At 35.0% G+C, this 24,051-nt stretch overlaps 1 protein-coding gene across 14 annotated transcripts in view; it reads right to left on the reverse strand.

The window, feature by feature from the left end:
* Positions 1 to 3,149: 3,149 nt before the first annotated feature.
* Positions 3,150 to 24,051, reverse strand: part of Mecom (MDS1 and EVI1 complex locus) — a 539,517-nt gene continuing 518,615 nt past the window's right edge. For 8 of the 14 annotated variants that reach the window (XM_040270050.2, XM_040270051.2, XM_040270049.2 and 5 more), the window contains 7 exons: positions 20,305 to 20,471; positions 19,133 to 19,210; positions 15,341 to 15,510; positions 13,228 to 13,390; positions 9,388 to 9,624; positions 8,358 to 8,541; positions 3,150 to 4,728 (listed from right to left, as the gene is read on the reverse strand). In XM_040270050.2, coding sequence (XP_040125984.1) covers positions 4,594 to 4,728; positions 8,358 to 8,541; positions 9,388 to 9,624; positions 13,228 to 13,390; positions 15,341 to 15,510; positions 19,133 to 19,210; positions 20,305 to 20,471 — 1,134 coding nt within the window. In that variant the 3' untranslated portion in view covers positions 3,150 to 4,593. The remainder of the gene's footprint in view (positions 4,729 to 8,357; positions 8,542 to 9,387; positions 9,625 to 13,227; positions 13,391 to 15,340; positions 15,511 to 19,132; positions 19,211 to 20,304; positions 20,472 to 24,051) is intronic. The other 6 variants (XM_013361600.4, XM_005332499.5, XM_021731171.3 and 3 more) reach the window with 2 other exon arrangements.

Here is a 24,051-nt window from a genome sequence, read left to right on the forward strand (position 1 = left end):
AGCCACCTGCAAGGAATTTGCAAATAAGATGACGAAGGCCCTTATTAAGGAATTAATTAGGATCTTTCAAAAGCACTGGTGTTGTTGGTTCTGACTTGAGATAACCTGAATTTTAAAACCCTGGGAACCACCTTGGCACCCACCTTGCAAGCTCTTCACAGCCAAAACTTAGTCGCCTAAATGTCTAGGGGCATGTTTACCTCTCTAACAGGCTCCATCTCCACGGGGTACATTTCCTGTTTTGGAACATTCTTTTTTGGCTTTTGTTCTACTGTACCTGAACCAGGAGGTCTGAAACACTGAGTGTACCTCCCTCCCCAAATTCTCTGCCAACTGCTTCCTAGCTAGATTACTTTGAGCAAATTTCTTAAACTCTCTGACCTCCAGTGATCTCCTCTGTTTCATGTAGTGCTTTTTTTTTTTTTTTTTTTTTTTTTTTTTTTTTTGCTGCTGTTATTAAAGGAATCCACCGGAACAATTATAGAGGAGAAAAATTTATTTGAGGGCTCATAGGTTCAGAAGTCTTAGTCCATAGAAGACCGGTTTCATGCCTCTGGCCTTGGGGGTGAGGCAGAACATCATGGGGGAAAAGTATGGCAGAGGGAAGCAGCTCACATGGTGATCAGAAAACAGAGAGAGACTCTATTCTCCAGATGCAAAGTATATACCCCATAGCCATGCCCCCAGTGAATCACTTCCTCCAACCAAACCCCCACCTGCCTCCAGTCACTATTCAATTAATCCTATCCGGGATTAATCCACTAATTATATTAAGGCTAGAAACCAATCATTTCTTCTGCAAACCTCTTGTGTTGCCTTACACATTAGCTTTTGAGGGAGACACCACATCTAAACCATAACAATGAATAATTCACTTTATTATTATTTTAGTTATTCTGTACAGATTAAGATTGGTAGACGTTCATTATCTGAAAATAAAATTATAAATGTGTTTACTCTTCAAATGTGTTTTCTTGACTATTCTTGAAAGTTTTTGAGAGCTCTCCGGAATTATAATGGGAAAAATTTCCAAGAGATTTAAATACATAATAGTGACTATAGTTACCAACAACATATTGTATACTTGAAAATTGCTGAGAGTAGGCTTTGTGTGTTCTTACCACAAAAATTATGTGATAATGCATGTACTAATTCAATTGATTTAGTTATTCCACAACATATATAAAAATATATTGCACATCATAAATAAATACCATTTTTATTTATCCACTGCAGAATAACAATTGTATTGAATACTTCATGTTTTCAAAGGGCTAACCTTTCTTTGGAACTGGGAATGTGGCTTAATAATAGAGAGTGTACTTAATATGAATAAGGCCCTTAGTTCAATCCTTAGCACCAGGAAAAAAAAAAAATTCTTCTAAAGAAACTTCCATATCTACCTTTGCATGATCTAGATTCCTCATATTACAAAACATTCCTCTTAGCATAGTGTTTGTATACATTGTACATACACATATCTCTATTCCTTTAATTCTTCCCATGAAAATTATAAAATGCCTTGCATTTGCAGAACCTTGACCTAATATTTTCAAAACCTTATTTTGAATTTTGACATTCACAGAAACACTGTGCAGTAGCAGAAATGGGCTTATTATGCTGGTTTCACAGATGAGATTTTGGAAGCTATGTGACTTTCCCAAGACTTTGAAGCCAGTAAACAGTAGAGCCAGAACTCAAACCCGGGCCTTCCATTTCCAAGTCTCAGATTGTCTGCGATGCAACTCACTGCCTCCCCCCAGGGCCATGTGGTGAACTGTTGGCAAAATAAATGGAAAAAAAAGAAAGAAAAAAGCAGAAATGTAAGGCTTGAAAGCCTTTTTGGAATTTGGAGGAATAAGCATTAGGGAACAACCGAAATGACATGATCAAAGTCTAACGAGAAGTAAGAAGCCCTGGGTGTATTTGAATTGCTTTGAAATTTATAGGTATATTTTTTAATACCAAAATATTGTGTAGACCTTCCCCATCTCTACTTTCTCCAATGTGTTATTCTTATGTCCTAAATACTGATTCCTATTCTCCTTCATTTATGGACTTATAGCTTAAGTATATTTTCTGAATACTTCTTCCTATCTATACTTTCTAATAAAAAAAATCAATACATCTATCCATGTTTTTAATTCCTATACAATACTCAGAAGCCATGCAAGGGGATTCTCTGATATTGTGACTAAGAATGAATAAATGAAGGAAGGAATTACCCTGAATATATTTTCACATGTCAACTTTATTTGTTCTTCAGGACTTGTTAAACGAAACCCCTACAGCCAGCCAAAATTGGAATAACCATTCTAAAATAAATTGGCATTATATTAAAGGAGCAAAGAAAAAAATTCATAATGGCTCCCCCACAGGATAACTTCTCTCTGCAAGTTCCGCTCATTACACTCCAGCTCTGCATATACATATGTGAACACTCAGAAACAAAGTATATTCATGGAAATTAAAATGTCCTTGCTTATACCAGTGAAAACAGAAAACAACCTACATTTTCAACATAATTAAAATTCTTGGAGAAATTATAGTAGATCAAACTTGACAGAAAACATTGAGTAACCACTAAATGATCAGTTTGCACAATTTTTAGCACCATGCAGTGATATTTTCTTTTCTTTCTTTTTTCTGCCACAAGTAAGAAAATGCAAAACCATATTTACACTCTGATTGCAAACTATAAAAAAAAAGATAGATTGCATGTGGATCAAAACTTAAAAGGAATGTAGGAAAGTTAAAGGTATTTTCCCCTCCTTTTGAATTAGGTTAACAGTATTGGTATTATTAGCTGCAAAAATAAGAAAGCTCTGTTTGGCATGTAAAATCCAGAAAAATCCAGTAGAAAAACGAAGTTGCTTCCTGCCCTAGAGAAAATGGGTGCTGTGGACATGGAACGCCAGTCCACAGGAATGGGTACATGGGTAGTGGTGGAAAGTTCAGCACCACAAACACAACTCATTGCTGATCAAGAGCTATCAGTGTGTCATCGCAAAACAACACAGACATGCTTCAGATTCCAGGTGTTTGTTAGGACATCAAGGTCCCAAACACTGTATCTTTAAATCACTTGACCCCAAAGGAGAACTAAAATCACATGAGAAGGAAAAACACCACACGGTGGGAGAGGATAATCCTTTTTGTAAGTCTTTATTTTTTTTTAGTTGCTCCTCCCATAGTAATGCACTGAAAGGCATAACAGTTTATATTGTACAAAGCATTTGAAGAAAGTACCTCAACTTGCCGATTATTTCAAAATGAGATTACAAACAAAAAAAAGAAAACAAATCTGGTTCCTCGGATAAAGGGCAAAATAACTGAATACAGTCTGTTATTTACTTTTCTCTTTTAACATAATGTCAGGAACACTTCATTTTACAAATAGGATTAACATGAACATAACGTCGCACAAGCTTGCAGACGACCAGCATAAAATACGGGGTACAGTTTTTAATCAGAAGAATCATGCTTTCATGAAAGAAATTATAATCGTTTATACAATTGAATCAATTTCAGTATTACAAAAACTAAGTTGCATCTATTCGTATTTAGTTCATTAAGAAGGAAAAACAAAACAAAACAAAAAAAAAAAAACAACAATAACAACAAAAAAAGGAATGTTAAGAAAAGCCAAACACCATTTGGCACTCCCATACACAGGTCGAGTCACCTTGGTCCTTGAAATTCAGAAAGGGGTGTGCCTCAGACGTCATAAAATAGTGGCTGACTGGAACAGTGCTATTTTAATCAACAAACAGAGTTTGCCAACAAATAAATACATGATACACGCAACACACACAAAAAAAATTTAAACATTAAAAAACAGTGACATGATTGTCTAAAATTAAGATGTTATTACAAGGATTTGGCAAACATTTTATTAGTGGTACAGCGGTATTGGTGATGAATGGGTTAGGTCACTGACTTAACCTCTTTGAGCATGAACATCCATAGTTTACAATATACACATACCCTTTTCCCCTAGTTTTAAACAATGTACTTAAGAAGGCAAAAGTTAATTGTGGAACAATTTCTCCCTGTTATCAATTTCTATAATAATTGACTGTGCATTTCATCCAACTACTTCCATCTTCAAAGGGTTAAATTACATAAAACTTTAACAAAGGAAAAAAAAAACTTAAAAATCTGTAATTGAAAGCAACCGTTCCCAATCATGTCAGGTGATCTTGTACAAACAAGAATTCAGTTTCTATGGAGTGTTCATCGTATCAATGCTGCCAGCTCAACTGCCCCTCTCACCCACCCACACCCTAGGGCCGGGGGAACTAGAAGGTGCCTTCTGCCCAGCAAGGTTTTCCTTGACTCATTTTAAGCCAAACTGATCCTCCGGAAGTCAGCAGCTGCCTTTGCTGTGCAAAACAAAATATCGAGAATAAATAGTTTCCTTTTTTCTTTCTTTCTTTTTTCTTTAATCATTTCAGTTTAAGGTCACCAGACTTTAAATGAGTGACCCTTCGGGTTTATAAGGCATTCTGCTCAGCAGTCTTGTACATAGTCCTATATGAAAGAGCCATGCTACTGTTGGACTTGGTCCCACTCTGGTCAACCTTGGTAATGTCATACATGGCTGATGGACTGGATGGCACTGGATTCCGCAGCAGCCCTTGCCATGCTGTGCCACACGTTGGAAGAACTGTGGGATGTAGAATGGAGGGACTCCTTGTCGGACAATGACAGCATCATAGCATATGCCTGAGGTAAAAAGGAGAGACCCAGTAAATGGCATTTGAAAAACACCGCTTTTGATTTGTAGAATGCAGGTGAATGTTGGGAAGGGAGGGGACCCTGGGTAGGAGCATCGTTCATGATTGTGTTTGGTAAAGGGGGCACGTATTTTTGTTTAAATGACATAGGACATGGGATCACTATTGATCTACAGTATCTAGGGGTCACCAATGGGATGCATCTTACCAAAAAAATTAATTATTCTACCTAAAAGGTCAACAGTACTTCATCCTTCTGGATAACCATAAGGAAAGTCATCCATCTTACATATGTTCAACTCACCAAAGAGATTATTGTGTACTTAAGACTGAAGCTGAAAACACTAACTAATAGATCTAGACCTGCCTTGACAGAGCTGTGGTCTGATGGAGCAGTCTGACTCTAGTAACTGTGACCTCCAAAGGGGGAAATGACCTGCCCAAATCATTCAACGAGATAGAAGAACTAAAACTGACTTCTGCCCAACTTTTAATCCAATGTCCTTTCTCCAATTTTCTTCATGCCTGAAACCGTCACAGCCAACCCCCAAGGACCTTGAGTGTTGGGGTGGGTCAAATCAGCTCCACCAGAAAAATAAAAGGAAGCACAAGACCTAACAACGTGCTAAGCGTTTTGTGCGCAGGCGCCTGCCAAGCAGAAGGTGCACGAAGGTGCTCTGTAAAGAGGTAGTCTTTCTTCCCTATTATCATGTCAAATTCTAAATAACTGTTCAGAGAATCCCCCATTTACTGCCAAGTGAAATATTCAAATGAAATGTTTGGTCTTGACTTGTGAGTGAACTTTTCACTGTTGATTTACTATTGTTGGTCTCATCCATTGCTAAACTTGCTTGTCAAAATGCTGTTGAAGTGGAATCATTAAAGTCCTGCCAAAGACATTCCACTGTCTGTAAACAAAGACAAAATGCCTCTGTTGTTAGGCAGAATTTCATCTCTGGGAGTCATGCTGAGACATGTGGCCAGTCTGTGGTTTCTTCGGTAATCATGCCATTCAGTTAGAAATCTGCCCTTACAGGCTGATTTTGATTTGCTGGGTCATCGCTCTGAATGTACACATTTGACTTTTATGTATGCAATTTGCTTTCTGGACCTGTACAAAACCACAGTATCCATTTAACACATATTGATTAAGTATGTACTTGATGCCAGGCACTGTACTAGGCCCTAAGAAATCAAGGGAAAGAATATAGAGTCCTTGTCCTTTGTAGAGTTTAAAGTATGTGGTAAGTGAGCATCAAACTTAAATTACTCAAATTATGCACCCACTTTTGGAGATCAAAATAATAAAGAATATTTTGGAATAGTTTTAATAGCTGTTTTTTCCAGTATTTGGGAAAGATGAAAGGGAGTATAGAGAAAATTTTAGAATACCGAGTTTGAATCTGGATTCTACCTTGCCTCTACTTGCCCGGCTGTGTGAACCTGGGCAAGTTGCTTTACCTCAGAAGTTTTACTTTCCCTATACAAAAAGGCGATAACAATAATAGTACTTGCCTCCAAGGGTTATGAAGGAATCACAAATTCTAACTTACATAAAGAGCTTAACTCAGCACACTTATATAGATAGTACCTATTTCCATAAAATTAATTTCTATAGAATAGAGTTTTTCAGAGAAGATTCCATGCAGAATGCAGCTATTGTAGTATTGGTCAACTATTTTGGATTCAATCACTATAAAAATCACAGAGAGTAAATGTATAAATGTTTTGAATAAAGCATCTGAACCTTCAGATACTAATAAAATGGCAAATGTAGAATATTTACCTTTTGATAATCAAAAGAAATGAACACTTTCATGTACAAGGATCAATGTCTAGCACATAACTGACAATTGGTAAACCATGAATGAATGAATGAATGAATGAAGAGGCTCATGAGACAAAGTCAATTTTCACGAAGCCTCACTGTTTATAAATCAATATATATCATATAATCAAGTAAGAAGAAAAGTATGAGCTAGGATTGCAGAATGTTAGTTTACAGAATGCTAGCATTACTTGTGATGGTAAGAGTTAAATAAGCAGGGATTTGATATCAAATTGCTAGTACTTAAATATATCTCATATATATTATCTCTAATATAGGCCTTTTTGCTTTCTATCACATCTGACCATTTCTGAAAGTTTTAGATATTGTATATTATAATGAAAAGTATTTTGAACAGAATAACTAAAAGAAATTTAAAGAGAGCACAAATCCCCCCTGGTATCTCTGATCTGCTAGGAAGGAAGAATGGGAAGTAAAGGGGTTAAAATAATACTAGCTACTTCTTTGTGCATGTCTCCAAGTGAAAATGAGAGATCTATTCTTGCTGGTTTACTTTTAATATTAAAAACTGAAAAGTTCACTTTCATCCCCATTAAGAAGAAGAAAGGAATATCTTCCCCATATGCCCCCGATACAGTGAGGACATTGTCCCCATGCATAGTCCTTAAGAGATGCTCTCAAGGAAGTGGGGGTGGGCTATAGAAGTCGCTAGCGTTGAGGCTGGCTGCCTTCACTTCAATATGATTGGTTAGACCATTAACTTGGTCATAACCATAACCTGGTCTATCACCATACATAATACCTTGGACCTTTCATTGAATTAAATAACATTTTGAAGATCTATATTATCACATTGACACAATGTCTTCCCACTGTCCTTGACTTGTTACTGTTTTGTCTTTTAAGAGGAGCCCAGAACATCTCAGCCAAATAGGGAAATCATTTCCAAATATATAAGCTAATAATGGTCACATTGTTTGACAGGTTGGGTCACTTCAAAAATGACCTCAATGGATCAAACAATTCAATCAATTTGATCAATAAAGATGGTAAGAGGATGTTTCTACTTCTTCTTTTTTACCATTAGTTGACCTGAATGAATAGTGGCTGAGTACAGATGTCAAAAAGAAACTACTGACTTTCTTAACTCTAGTAAAAGAACAGAGGCCCTTTTAGTTGATGTTTATGGATCCTCCAATGGATTTGCTTTTAGTGACTGTAAAATGAAGTACCATCCATTCATCCAAGAAAACCTGGTAGGTTTTATTTCCAGATCTGCCACTAAGTTAGCGTAGATCTTTGACATCTCATTTCATTTCTAATCTTCAGTTTACTCCTCAGTTCTATAGTTTGATGAATTGTTAATGAAAAATACATAATAATTTACTACCTATAGTAAGGGGAAAAAATAAAATTTGTTTTCCTCAAATCTTGCAACATAATTATGTGGACAAAAAAATCATAGATTAAATTTTTCAAATACAAAATAATTAGAAAATTGTTCTGAAGCATTCATTTGTGGAAAACAAATCTTATGGACCACGTATAACAAAGGAAGGGAACTGCAAAGTAAAGGAGAGATTGCAGTAGGGTGAGGTGTGCCCCAGGAATTTCTGTGCAGAATGCAGCCATGCCAACTGTTGCACTGGTGAACTCTTTGGAGTTTGTCATATACAGAGTACAGCGAGGAACACTAGGGATAAAGCATCTGAACCTGCTTAGATTCAAGAATATTATGAAGAAAGACTATCAACTTTTTGCTAATCAAAGGAAATGTACGTTTTCATGCACAACATCACCATGATGCTTTACTACAGGAAAACATGTACCTGTGATTTGGACTTTCTGTGTAACGGCTGTTTAAGTTCCTCTGGCACATGGGAAGTACTAAAAGAAGACAGCTCAGCTTCAGTATATTGATTATCTTCCATTTTCCTCATTTTGAGGCTATCTGTGAAGTGCCTTATATGATCTAGAGCAGAAAGTCCAGTTTTATATTCTTCCTCTTTATACCTAAAATGAACAACCAATGGGAAAGCACAGAAGTTTTTTTTTTTCCTTTTTCAGTTTGTCATCTGATCAAATCACTTTCACTTGACCCTATACAGCTGCTGAACTCTGTACTGTATTTGCAGTATAAAGTTGCACACGTGGCGATTGGATTCTTTAAAATATTTACAAGTATATCTTGAAATATATTTCCCTTAACATTTTGAATGACTAAAGTCAAGCATATATTTGACATAAAGTCAATGACACATTAAGCCAGCCATGTGTGAAGACAGAATTCATACATTTAAAATTTCCATGTAAAGCCAAGCTAGATATGAAAATATGCAGTCAGCACACATTATCTTCATGAAAATATAATATCCCCATCAATTTAACTGTTTGGTTATTTTTTTTCCATTTAAAAATTTATCACCCATGTAAATTACATATATATCTAATGAAGTGAAATTTATCTTAATAATACTTGACTGATGATCACGCCGAATTACTGAATGAATTAGATAATGCTGAAATCTCTATTTTCCTTTGGGTTTCATAAGTCAAGTCTAAAATTAAATGACTGCATGTTTGTGTAGTTTTCACTTATCCTTCCTACCGGGTTAACCAGCGTTCCACAAACATTAATGTACTCATATGCTTTCAGATTATGTTGATGGCCACCTCATGTTCCTCTATGTAAAACCAATACACTGTGTGTGCCTTGTTGATTCAAATTTAATTTTTAAAATTCATTACTCACAAATTCCTTCTCACTGAAATGTTCTAAGGGACAAACAGAGCAGGAGGAGTTGCAACCGTGTGTGGGTCTACTCTGGCTTAGCTTCTGAAGTCACCAAAGGTGCTCACCTCACTGGGGATGTCTTACAGCTCATCTCCAGACCACTGGCTTCTTCAAAGTCATCCTCAGTGTTTCCTTCATGTAAATTACTTGCCACTGATTCCTTTCTGGGTTTCCCAGTCAGATCATTGTCTTCATCATCCTCATCTAACAATACTTCATCTTCCACTTCTTCATCATCCAATAAATCTGAATTTTGACTGGTCACCAAAGCCTTTTCATCCTTAAAGTGACTGCCATTCATTCTTTCAAAAGCATAAGAATAAAAAGCTTCAATCATTGGTTTAATTTTTAAACATGTAGTTAGTTTTCTTATCTTTTCCCTGACAATATTTAGATTTTCAACTTACAAAGGGAAATTTTTGTTGTTTAAGTTTTGTGACAACCTTGGGAAAATAATATAATTCCATAAATAAGAAAATGAAGAAAAAAATAATTGAATGATTATTCAGATTATAAATGGAGTTTCTGGCAGAACCGGAAGAACAATCTTAGACTCTGATTTCTTATCAGACCTTTGCCTTATAAATGATATTGTTATTTATAATATAAAAAGCCCACAAATACTTTCTCTACATTATGTACCTAATCACCATTTAAGTACCCAATACTTAAAAGAGTTGATTTCTGGGGAAAATTCATAACAACAAGCAACATTGACAATAGCTTCAACACATCCATTTGAAGTAAATCTATGAATTTGAAGAAAACGTGTAACTAGCAGCCAAGGACCAACAGGTATTTACTCTTCCTAGGTTACATTAGTGGTTAACTCCACTTGGACATTTCACCCAACCTTGAAAGTGATGGATACCTCATTTATTTGTAATATTTCCAAATTATTCTTAATAGTCTGAGTGTGAAAAAGTTCCTTGTTTCCCAGGAAAATACTGAAGTAGGAAGTGAATAAAAATGGAATTGTACTGATTTCTGAAGTTTTCCTTAAGAAGCAGGTCTAATATAATGATGCAAAATAATATAGTATTTTTATTAAAAAGTCGTATGCAAGATTTTGCTTACACAAGTTGTAATATGCAGATCAAGAATAATTTTAAAAATTAATTACCCAGGAATTTAATATACTTGAGGGTATTTATGAAATTATAGTAAGCTTCTCAGGCTCTGAAATGAACATTAAAATAAGGGTAATTGGATTTCAGCTTTGACATGAAATTTATAAATTGTAATTGGTTACAAAGTAAGTATAAACAGTTTGCTCTAGAGAATATTTTTCTCAAGTTCAGAACACTTGTTAGGGATAGAACCATCATGGCTATTCAGACATCCTAATTTCTGGGCCATTCACAGTTTTCCCATTTTGCCTTGCTCTTTTATCTACTTATTAATTCAGAAAACTCAGAGAGACTGTTAAATTATTGTTATAGTCATGTATGACTTTCACAAGCAATGTAAACATTTTTCAGATTATGGAAGATTGGGTATCAGTAATTTATCCCCATAATTTTTTCATATAAAAATGAGCAGAGCTTAGTACTTAGATTTCCAGAATAAAATTAATCCATAAATAAAACAATCTTGGCTATGACAGATGCACATACTAAAAATTCATTTGACCAGAAAAAGTCATATCATTATTATTAAGCATTTTATATAACCAATCATTTAACCTCTTTTATCAAAGAATGATGAAAACATATTTCACACAGACATAAATTATTAGTTTCCAGATACACTGCCAACTTGCTAGCTAGAACAGATCAAAATTGTTATTTTTTTTCAAATGAAAGAATAAGTAAAAGAACAAAAGTGCATGGATGAAAACCAAAAGTAACAAAAGCCAACATAATTAAGACAATCTTTTTGTTAATTATGCTTTCAAATGTGGCAATTTATAGGGGATAAATTATTCATCAAAAGTAGCCTGATAGGAGCAGAGGAGGGAAAAGCTGGATGATTCAACCTTCTTACTTCTGTGCTGTTTAGACATGTTGAAGCCAGATGTTGTGGTGACACAGACTCACAGATCTCCAGTTAAGAGCTAGGAAATCTGAACAGGCATCTCAGAATTCAAATTGTATCTTCTGTTCAGTTTTTTTTTTTAAATTTGCATCTTGTCAATATCATTATCAAAATTTAAGATTGTGCTTCTTACTTGCTTTTACTATGTTGCTTTTCGAATCATCTGCTGTATCCTTCTGTCTCTCTCTCTCTCTCTCTCTCTCTCTCTCTCTCTCTCTTACACACACACACACACACACACACAAACACACTCATGCACATTCTCTCTCTCTCTCTCTCACACACACACACACACACACACAAACACACTCATGCACATGAAGGAGCAAGTAGTAGGAAGGATACAGCACAATGTACAGTTCTTATCAGATGTCTTGAACACCCAGAAAGACCTTTCCCTCCCTTTTTCCTTGGATATGCTTTTATACAAGGTAGAGAACAAAAGTGGTAGTATGTTTTTGTGCTATTTGGTAAAAATTTTTATTTAAAGCACATTTTAATGAAGAAACTACCTAAAATAATTAACCTTGATGTTCACCAGCATCAAAAATGAAGCATACTAACCCAGTGGAATTGGTGTAATGAAAAATAATTGAACTTTCATTAACAGGTCTCATGTTATATTAATATTTACAATGCAGCATCCCAATTTAAAAAGTCACAGGATAGTTAGGTTCAGAAAAGTGTATTTCCCAATTTCAGATACTTGATTATAACTAATAGATAAGGAAAACTGCATCCAGTAGTTTTGGCAAAATAATTTTCATGAACTTTGCATACAAGGTAATGTGGTAGGTGTTAGTTCTTATAAATAGCATTAACATTTGGTAAAAATGTTTATTTAAAGCACATCTTAATGGAGAAACTAACTAAAATAAAGGAAAGTTATTTTAACATGTGTTAAATTGATATTGGCAAGAGGGAGGAAGTTTACCATATCACTAAAAATAAGAATGATTATGACCACTGAAATAAACCACCAGAATTAAATGTGCACCGACTGAGAGAACATGAAGTAATGTTAGAATCCTAATTAATTTCAGATATTTGAGGGACACTCAATGAGTATTTCATATATAAAGACATATCAATATATACAAATATATATATTTACATATATATAGAAAGGGAGGGAGGGAGGAGAGAGATAGAGACAGACACAGAGAGTTTTAAATTATGTATAATACACACAATATATGATCTATGATAGTAGCTAATAATGACCTGTGATTCCATTGAATCCCTGTGGGGTTTTTCCATTCTCCTTTTGAAAAAATTTTTTGGGGGCATACTGAGGATTGAACTTAGGGGTGCTCAACTACTGAGCCACATCTCCAGCTCTATTTTGTATTTTACTTAGAGACAGGGACTCACTGAGTTGCTTAGCAACTCGCTGTCTTGAATTCATGATCCTCTTGCTTCAGCCCCCTGAGCCACTGGGATTATAGGTGTGTGTCACCGCACCCAGCTTCCTTTTGAAATTTTGATAAAACATTTTGTTTAGCTATCAAGAGAAGCACAATGGAGGTAAAGTCAGGGGTTCTGGAACCAGAGAAATCATGTTGAATCCCATTTATTACTTCTGTGACCTCAGCAAGTCATTTAATCTTGCATGTCTCCATTCCTTCACTGCTAAAATTATAGTCACAATCCCAAAGGGTCAAGTATTATGTATATATAGTATTTAATATGCACTAAATAAATACTAGTCATTGGTGGAAGGAGTAATAGTAGTACTACAAAAGTGAGCCCAGAAAATATATTTAGAAATACATTCATTTTAGATGTCACAGAGTTTAAAAATTTCTTCTCTCCCTCCTCCTCTAGAAACCTAGAGGAGGAATTTAAAAAGCAAAAACCAGCTTTACCTCTCCTCTGCATTCCTGGGAGACTGGCTGCTATGGTTGCTGTTCCCAATGAAATTTCGGATTTCTGTGAAATAAGCATCTTCTTTATCATCCAGAATCGCACCTGTACTTTCCAGTTCAGAGTGAGGTGACGAGGTTGCTGTACCTGAATGGAGCAGAAAGCCTTTTGTGACAAAGATTATTATTGATGTGGCAACTTATTTTCAACCTCATTTCTTATTAATTTGATCAGTGCTGTTTCTTAAAACACAAAATAGTAACATTAGGAGGTTGAATTCTTCCCAATTTAACAAAATATGCATGCCCATCAAAATCCCTTGAAAATATTCTGACCCATTAAAGTCATGAGGTACAGTCTCCAAGGATATCATTTCTTTCACTAGCTTTCCCCACCTCCACTGTCACATGGAAATGTTTTCATTCATCTAACGCAGAGATAGGGTGAATCAAATAAAGACAGGTCTTAAATAGTTTCAGAAAGAAGAAACTGTACCCAGTCCTGATTACAATCAATGCATATTTATTACTGCTGTACTAAAATATGTTACAAAATAGGGATTGAGAACATACTGAATATTCTGCATCTTGACTTGGGCAAAGCCATGGATAGGCTCAGAACATAGCAGCCCAAGGGCTGATCTAATAAGAAGACAACAATTTTGAATCAGCCTGCTACAAGGTGATCCTCAGCTTTTCTTGCCTACAAAATTAGGACTACTTCAGTGTTTACATACATTGGCACAATTGTAAGCACTATTTACATGGTCAAAACTCATACCAACATTAGCTTTATGCTGTTTATCTTGCTCATAAAGTATCTACAATTTAATAGCTAATCACAGTAGTCTATATGACAAAAACAAGAGATCAGAATGTTCCTTTCATTTAAAGAAGTCATAATCTGTGTTAATAGATAACTATTCAACTTTGAAAAGTTACACATTAGATTTTCTTTTTTTACAAAATAGCTTTAATTAGAAAATTACAGGAGTAGGCTATGAGTAAACATATGGTTAGAGAGTGTGGCCTGTTTTGGATACCGGATTAGATTTCTGCACTAATCTAATATTTAAAACCATGAATGTTAGATTTTCTTTCTTTCTTTTTTTTTTACTTTGAAGTGAATAGTATGGGAAATGAACAGTATGTAGCTATAAGGAGTCACACTACTCAAATCATAAACCATGTGCTTTTATAGGCACATTTTAAAACCATGATCAATAAATGAAAGATTGATAATAAACAAATCTCTTTAAATAAAGATTAGTAGTAAATCCATATTTTTTTGCTCCTAAAATCTCTTTTCCTGAGCCCCATCTGAACCCCAGAAGAGTTCTCAACTTCCTAACCCATTCCTTAACATCCTAGAAAGAACCTGTGACTGCACTGGTGGGTTCTGCATATGTATACACCAGGCCAATGTTAGTTACTGAGTTAGTATCTGACTCTAAGAAGCCAAAGACAAAGGACCTACAGTCCTTTCCACTAAATATATGCTTGTAGGTTTAAGGGAAAGCTATTTTTTTTCTTTTGATTCATTACTTTTGATTTAATTTTACATCAGAATTAGTGACAAAAACAAGACACCTCCATGGATTGCTGTGGGTGGCTCTGATCATGTTGACAGTTTTCTATGCCTAAACTTCAAAAATGTTACCCTAGAGAGGTTCCCTGTACTGCAGTCCTCCTGCAAATGCAGCCATGGTTTCTAGGTTAATATTTAGAGTGTGGCATTCTGGAGCTGCCCCTCTGGAAATGCTAAAGGGACACATTCTGAACAACAGGTGGAAAGATTGTTCCTTGTGATTCAGGAAACCTCCATTCAGATGTCTACAGTGAGTACAATCATGGTTCTCTTTGCTTGAGATTCCCCTTTGAAACGAATCCAGCAGAATAAGATAATAATAATAATAATAGTCCAAATAAGGCCATTGACCTGTGCATTAACCAATGATCATACCATTCCCATGATTCCAAATTCTCAAGGGACTCTTGGTTGTAAATTTATAGTAAGATCTGAATTTGGAATCCAAATGGAAAGAAAGAAGATCACAATTATCTTTTAAAATGTGAAAAATAAAGTCATTTTTGTTCTTGTAACACAAATACTTACCAGACATGTTCCCATTCTCATGTTTCTTTAGGTGCCTGTCTAAATTGGTTTGTTGACCAAAACACCTGTCACATAAGTGACACTTAAAGGGCTTCTCCTTATTGTGGATGTTGCGAACATGCCGCTGCAAGTTGGAAGATATGCTAAATGATCTGTCACAGTATTTGCATCTGAAAAATAAGCACAGAGAAAATACTTGCAAGCAAATCAAAAGATATTTCTCAAGACTCATAAGACACAGATAAAAAATTATCACCCATGAAATGTTAGTTTAAAAAAGGCACAGGGAAGAACACTATTCACACAGTTAAGATTTCAATTCCAATAGACTTTGAGGGTTATATTTTCATGACTTTGTGAAAAAAAATGTACCAATATACTAGTGATTCTATGGCTTCCAAGTCTTTTACAACACTTAGTTCTAATATTTTAAATAAACCTCACAAAACTAAGGACATCAAGAAATGAAATAATCTTTTATCTTCTGCTTAGCATAAATACAATTGGATTCTTTTTAAACAAACATGAAACAAATTCATGTATTCATTGAAGTAAAAGATTACTTCTTCATTCAAAATTGGAGAGTCTGATTAATTAGTTTCTTAGCAAATTCTCCTAATCTGTTGCTAATCCTAAAGACATTCTCTTATCTTCTCCAAAGTAGCAATAAACATTCCAAGCCTTTAAAATGGAGACAATGAGAACAGTGTTGTCTGATGCCAAAGACAGTGATTTTCATCACCTTTAGTGATTGGGAATCCCAAAGCATTTATTAATCTTTAAACTGCTGCAAAAGCAAGTCAAGCTGCCACTAACTCTTCCAGATGAAAGCAAAGGTTTCAATCAGCTTCCCTCTCCCTATCTCCTAATTTTCTATTTCAATGTTTCTTCAAGAGTTTGCAGTCTCAGTACAGATTCAAAGGAGGTCAGGTTTTCAAGAAAGCACTTATTATTGGTTGGTTAATTGTTTCTGCCTTCAATTAGATTTAAAAAATAAAATAAAATCATTTTAAAGTTGTTTTTTTTTTTTTTGGTATCAAGTAAAAATATAAAATGCAAGACCCCAGCATCCCCACCAGTTCTTATCAATGAGGAAGAAAAGTGGGTTTTGTAATTAATGGAGTTATTCTCTACTGGCATTAGAAGATAAAGAGTCCATCATTTGTTTATGTGCTGTGATGTGTGTGTGTGTGTATGTGTGTGTGTGTTGCTTAAAAAAAAAACAACAACTGACTTTTTCCAAGTGACTTTTAAGTGAAAATTTCTAACAGTGGCCAGAACATTCTTAACTCATTCTTCCATGTATGAAGGGCCCTTATCTTCCCTCTTCTGATTGCAGACTCAAGTTCAAGTGCTCTAAATCAGAAATCACTCCATTCCACTCCAGGTCCTTGGGCTTCTACAGCTGTCCTTACGTGATACCAAAAGTCTAGGCAGTTCAGTAGGAAAAACAAATCTGTTGAATAGTCGCTTTGGCGTAGTATGAGTAAACCAACTTAAGGACTGCTTTAATTCTTCCCCCTTAAAAATTGTTCTGGCCTCATGAAGTTCCTCAACTTTTCTTGCTTATCATATTAAGATAAACTGTGTGGAACCCCATGTTGATGGAGGTTGTACCCTTTCAGCCTCTACTTCTGAAAAATAAGTACATGGAATCACAGCGGTCTTTGAAATAGCTTTGTTTATTCAGAGGCCCACTGTAATAGAAGCAAGGTACATGGAACAGGATTATGTTGTATGAAGCCGAACGACTTAGCCAATACTGCAGAGAAAACCTAAACTCTCATCAAACATTTTAGAAAAATTTTCACTCATTTTTTACACAAATCATGAAGAAGAGAGATATAATCTAGCACATACTTCCGACTTCCTGATTATATGCAAAAGGGGCTCTTCCAAATCTAGTAGACATCATCTTCTCAAATCTTAATAAAATTGGCCCACAGGGATGTTTTATCCCATGATAAGCTGTTACCTTATATCTCTCTTCTGCTAACATCTTGGCCAGAGGGGTAAGCACTCTAAATAAAAATTCTTTTAAAAAATCATTCCTTTCTACTCCAATGAATTAATAGATGGTTAAAAAAAATAATCAGTTCAAATCAGATCAAAGTTCCAGAAATTCTTAAAATGAATAATTCAATCATGAGTATTATATTATCAGGCCTTCCTGATTATTGGATGTAGATAAGGTGGTCAAGAGGATTGTAAGAGAAAAACCCAGATGTGAGAGTTCTGGGCCCGAATTTTAATTTCGACTCTGTTGGTACCAGACTTCACAGAGGCAGTTAGTGAGCTCTTGCCTGGTTCTCTCTCTCTTTCCCCCTCCCTCTCTCCCTCCTTCCCTCCCTCTCATTCCCTCCCCCCACCCTAGCTTTCTCTTTCTCTCCCCTCCCTCCCTGTCTTTATTTGCAAAACAGAGGGAAGGGCTGGAAAAAACATTGTTTAAGATCTCCAGCTCTGCTGGTTTTTGTTTTTTAAAAAATACATGTACAGTACTACAATTTATGAGGAAAAAATTAAAACTAGTGCATTCAGGTACAGAGAAGGAGTAAGTAGAGCATGGTATCATCATTGCATACCAGTACCCTCGGCCATAACAAAACATAAAGGCGCAAATCTTTTCTTCTCCTTAATCAGAATCCCCAGAAGATGGAATTTTCTCCTAAGGAGAAATTATGGAAAATTTTCCATTGTTAATATCTCTAAAAGATCTTTTTGACTAAGCACACCCTATTATGTGTAAAGTAAAAACATCATGTATGATCAGTGATTTATAAAATATGTAGGATATCAAGGAAATTTATAAAACACTGTGATGTTTTTGAGTTTAAGTCTTTCTATTGTTCTAAAATTTTGATTATCTTCAAATGAGCATTGGCTTCTGCCCATTGTCTCATTCTTGCATGTAAAAAACAAACAAACAAAAAAACCTCTGAAACTGTATAATTTACTTATTTAAAAAAATGTTAGTATTCAGACTCAAATAATTTTAAACACATGAAATGCATACGAATTTCAAAGGAGAATGAAATTATGATATAACTTGAGATAAATACCATTCTTTCTTGGAAAAAATATGAGTTCCTAAAACTGTTCATGAAGAATTGCACATTAAAAAATGTAGGTCTTATTTTAAAACTGGAAGGGGCTACATTGCTTATTTTCATTCTTTTATAAAATATAACATTAAAATTAGATGTTTTTATCATATTGCTAATTTTGACATTTAATAGAATGAACTAATAGGTACTTCAGGAAATTGTTGATAGAATTGGCCCTTTTCCTTTAATATACTCTATATTATCTGTTTTATCTCCAGTTACATATGTTTTTTTTCCCCTCTTCCTGATGCTTAAGATTTTTTTTTTTTTTAAACTTCCTATTGTGACCTGAGGACACTGGTTTGCTGTGCTGAGAAAACAAAGTATGTATAGACTGGGAAATGGAAAATGTAATATTTTAATTTTTGTCAACTAAAATAGTAGGGATTGAGAAAGAGCACTGAAGTAATAATAAATAATTTTTTAAATGACTAGCGTCTCTTAAATGCTTATTCTTTAGTAAACTCTGACCCAGAACTTTTAAACTGATAGGTAGGAAGCCTTGGCTAAAGAATATGGGACTCTTCTAAATTTAGGTCCTAGCAATCAGATAATTCTTCCTTGACTCAGCACTGAGTACACATTCATTCAGCCACAGATAAAAGTAGCTTCCTTTAAACTTGTGCCTAGGAGTGCAGTTTGAATTTTACATTATTTATCAAGATATTTAGAAGAATCACTGTCAGACCTGTACGGCTGCTCTCCTGTGTGGGTTCTCAAGTGTCGTGTTAGGTTTGCAGACCTTGGAAAAATCTTGCCACAGTATCTGTTATGAAAAGATGTTTATAAGAGAAAGTCAGCACAGTCAACTTTATTTCACTCGCGCTGCAGAGCAGCCAGATGCTTATTCCTGATTTAATTAATCTTGCATGGAACTCACATGTCTTTGGTATTTAAAATTTGCAACAAAGCCATTCTACAGATATAAATAACTCTACAAATAAAGGCTGCACTATGAGATCTGGTTGAATTTGCTCGTGCATAAGTAAGCAGTTTATGAAAATAGACTTTAGTTTTGATGACCCCCATATGCCTCTTTTATTAACTCCGTATCTTTACATTCACAAAACTGAACCAGACAAGGGGATAAAAAAATGACGAGAGTTTGTGATTCTGGGTGGATGTAAACATATTTCAAAGGTTTCATCTCATTTTACATGTCAGCCATAGTGACAACTCTCTGCACATTGAGTGGTATCAGATCAGACAAGATCCTGAGACTTCATCCATCAAGGTATGTTCCCATAAAAGCCTTTCTGGAAAGAAAGTGACACATTTTCCTAAGAGCAGATAAATTGATATGCCTGAGTCAGATAGCACAATTTTCTGAGGACAAATCAGAAATTATAAGCATCTAATTTATTTTTTTAATACAGAAAAACAAAAACATAAAGATAAGCTTTACTCTTCTACTCGTAAGTAACTAAAAAATTTATTCTCTAGTTTTTTTTTTTTAACTTATGAACTATTCATCCTTCAAGAATGGTGTTACTCCCCATTGCCATGACAATTAATAAATGTATACTGGAGGACAGTAGTATTTTACCTTTGGATGAAAATAATTAACTGTGAAAGAAAATTCATAAATATCAAAGTGAGACAAGTAGATAGTAGTTGGACTGTTTCCAACCTCATTCATCACAACCAAATGGCCTGTGTTAAAATTCTCATTTAATAATAATTTTTTAAAACCACTATTTTTATATCTCACTAAATAAAGAACACTTTGAAGTGCCTGAAATCTATCATGGTTTCTATTAGTCATCCAATCAAGAATAATTTCCAGAAAAAACAAAAGGGCCTTTTGAAATCAGAGGGGAGATTTTTGGAAAGTCAGCCATAATTAACTTTGCAGGTTACCTGCAGGTGTAACGCTCTTTTCCCTTCCGCAGTAGGTTCTCAGGCAGGGTATTGGGAGGTGCTCTAAAGTTGAACATAGAGGGCACCGACTGGAGAAGCTCGCTGGCCTCGGGCTTCAGGGCACTGAAGCTCTCTAGCTTTTCTGCCATGTTTTCAATAGCTGACATCTGAAAGGCAAAAGCACAGGACCATGCAGGGTCTGATCAGACATTTTTCCTTCTGTACTAATCACTGGCAAACAAAAACCATTATTAATGGGAAAGGGTCAAATTTTCTGAATAAAATGAGTTTGGAAAAAAAATTGTAGGGTCTCAACATTAAACCACAAAATATTTGTTTGTGGAAATAAAGGTAGAACCAAGCTTATATGATGCTAGGTGAACTTTATTCATAAGACCTTAGTTAAAATGTTATATAAAAATCTGATAAAATACCTAAAAGACGTAATCAAATCAAATCAACATTTTATTTAATTAATAGTACTGTTATGGATGTCAATAAAAAACTGGAATTTTAGGGAAAGATGATATATGTCTTGCCTAGGTAATAAAAATCATGAGACCAAAGACTCAGCTTAAGTCAAATATGTGTAATCCAAAAAGAAAAAAAAGAAGAAAGAAAATGTACAAGAGGTATATTGCCTAAGAGTATGTTAAATTAGTATCAGAATGTTTAAGTAGGATCACATATGAACAATTTTGATGAAATATTAATCTGTCTGGATAAAGATTTGAGCTGAAATGACAATTGATCAAGTTTTCATGTAACTTGATGTGCACTTTATAAGACGGGGAGATGGGCACATAATCATACTCTTACAGAAATATACATGAATAAAAACTTTGCCTAATTCTAACAACCTAATTGATTTTGCTTATAATAATCAAGTTTTAGTTTACCTACACACACAGTTGATAGAGTCACAATTAGAGGGTGGCATTTTAAAGTCAGTTTGATCCTTAATGTCTACGCTTAATGTCTACGGTTAGAGGGACTTTCCCCTCTCCTTCAGCCCTCTCAAAATGTTAAGTTTTCTCAGTGCCTGCATTTTATTCAGAAGCTAGGTTAACAACCAAATTTTTAAGTAGACAAGCCATCTTGTTATATCAAATCACTTACTATTTACAATTTTGGTTCTCCTTACACCTCTGGGTAAATACCTACTTAAAAGGCTCTGAATGCATTCTGTATGCTTCCGAGGAAAATAAAGACTAGATGGTAATAACCACAAATCCAAGCAACTGGTCAACCCAAGGCAACTGGTCAACCCAAGAGGCTAACTATTTCGTTGATGAGACAGCAAGAAAGACACAGAGATCTAATTTATAAACTCACATTAAAAATAAAAAACAGCATTTCCTACTTAAAAAAAAAAGGAATACGAAGTTACATCAACTTCTTAATCTAGAGCCAAATGCTAACAAGAATGGCCCTAACACAATTCTCTTCTCATGAAGGAAATATTTTATGTTTGATTTTTCAAATGCCTATTCATGTTCTAGTTAGCTCTCTTTCTTTTCTCTTTATCCTGAAACCTGCCCTCTCATTTCATGCCCGGACTCCTAATGCTAGCTACAAATTGCAATGTACAGGGTACCACTGCCAATTTGCCAAATGTCTTTCATCAAACACAGTGCAAAAAAATCTCAGAGGAAAGTCAAGATACATTTACTTGTCAGACGACAAATGTGAACGCATTGGGAGGCGGTAAGGGCTATAAGCTCAAGGGTTTGATTCATAATCACTCAGCTGCTAAAACATTCTCCACAGATGCAAGTGGACAGCACATTTGTCACTATGAAGGATTTTGACACATACTGATCACAGGGCAGAGATATGGAATGATGATGTTGCTCAGAGAGGTTGGAGGAAATTCTGTCTCTGCAGAATACAGTCATTATCCCCTTCTAGGCAGGGCATTAACATTTCCACACTACTTTGGATTTTATTTATTAAAAATCAATCCAGAAATATTTTATGATACTATTTTATTTGCATTTATTCCTTCTAATTGTTCCTTGCAGAAAATCATTTTGATATTCTATCCATGGTGGAATACATTGTCTAAGTGAAAAATGACCTCTGGTCTTCAAGCTGATTAGCAGTAACAAGCAAGGGTAAGGGTCATGATCGCATGTATTTATTGGGAAGAACAGTAAGTGCATGGGTGATGATTATAAATGTTTTATTTATGTACATTTAATATTTGGGCAAAGTTTCATTATCAAGTGGTTTTAAATCACTGGAGTGTCTGTCCCGCTGACACACTCAGATTCCTGCAGCAATACATCTTATAGAAACACTTTCCCTTTTATATGGAAAATAGCTTACTCATGACTACTATTATTCTCAGCTTTCATCTCTAGCACACATAAACTACAAGTCCTTCAAGTTATTTGAGAGCAATTGGCTGTTGAGAAATGTGTCTTGCTTTAGTAGCTGCTAATAGCTAGCTCCTTTGAAGAAAGATCACTGTGATTACTTTATCTCAAACTGTTTCAATTTGAGAAAACCATCAAGACACAAGAAAATATATTATGGACAGGATGGCTAAATAATGACATTCTTAAAGACAATAGGGGAAAGAATATGGATGGCCTAGTGCTTCTCTTAGAAGCCACCCCCACCTTTGGCTTCTGATATCAAATGAAAAGAGGATTAAATCAGAGGAGGAAAGGAAGAGGAGGAAGATGGGAAGTGAGCTAAGGATAGCTCTTAATACCACATGTAGTCACGTGTGCATGCACACGCACACACGCACATTCTGCTCAGCTAGCAACAACCGAAGTGACATAAAACCTATCATTGAGTACTCCTTTCATCTTAAGATTTGCTCTTATAGCTCTTGACCTCAGTTGGAAAAAATGTGTCCCCACCAAAACAGAAGTGACTTAGCATCTGCCAGTTGGGGTAGTTTAGCAACTCTGTGACCAATGTCAACTCTAGTCTATACCGTAGATCAAGGTATTGGGTTAAGATAGTTTACCTAACATATGGGGCACAACTCCAACTTTTTCTTCTATCGGGCCTGACTCACAGAATATGTAACAAGTTTTGACCTTCATTTTAAAGTCTAACTAGTATTTTAAAAATCAATTAATTGGAATGGATGGGACAGATCTAACTTTATATTTTCTAATTATGAAAAAAAAATCCATTGAAAATCTAATGTGTACCACTATGAATAAGAAATTTGCTGAGCATAGGGAAATTGAAGGGGAGAGAACTTAGATCATATATTTTAGAAATGAATTACCATGTGACCCATTGATGTCTTAGGCTAATCTTAGATCAGTAAATGACAGTTTTTTTCTATGGAACAGTAATTTTTATTTACATATATAATAATTGTTGATGGTATCTGCAGCCAGATGTCTGGAAGAGGAAGTTGTTTCACCTCCTTCGAGTCCCCAAGAGGCTATTAACTTCATACTGACGCAAACTAATATTTAGACACAATTCCCTAGCTCCTACCAAAAATGTAGCTATATCTCTAGTCAAATAAAGCTAGTATTTTTAAAAACATTTCAGCAGGCAAGATATCATCAACTGAGTCCTAAGCGCTCAGCCTAACATTTATTATCTGGCAGCCAAGGACTGATGACATAAAAAAATTTTCTCATTAAAACTATTAAAATGACAACCTGATTATATGAAATGATATGTCCAAAGGCACCATGAATTATGTGACCTAAAGTTTCACAATTAAATTACACATGTCTTTATCATAAAATAACTAACTATTCA

Source organism: Ictidomys tridecemlineatus, chromosome 3, assembly GCF_052094955.1.
Source record: "Ictidomys tridecemlineatus isolate mIctTri1 chromosome 3, mIctTri1.hap1, whole genome shotgun sequence".
Classification (NCBI taxonomy): Eukaryota; Metazoa; Chordata; class Mammalia; order Rodentia; family Sciuridae; genus Ictidomys; species Ictidomys tridecemlineatus.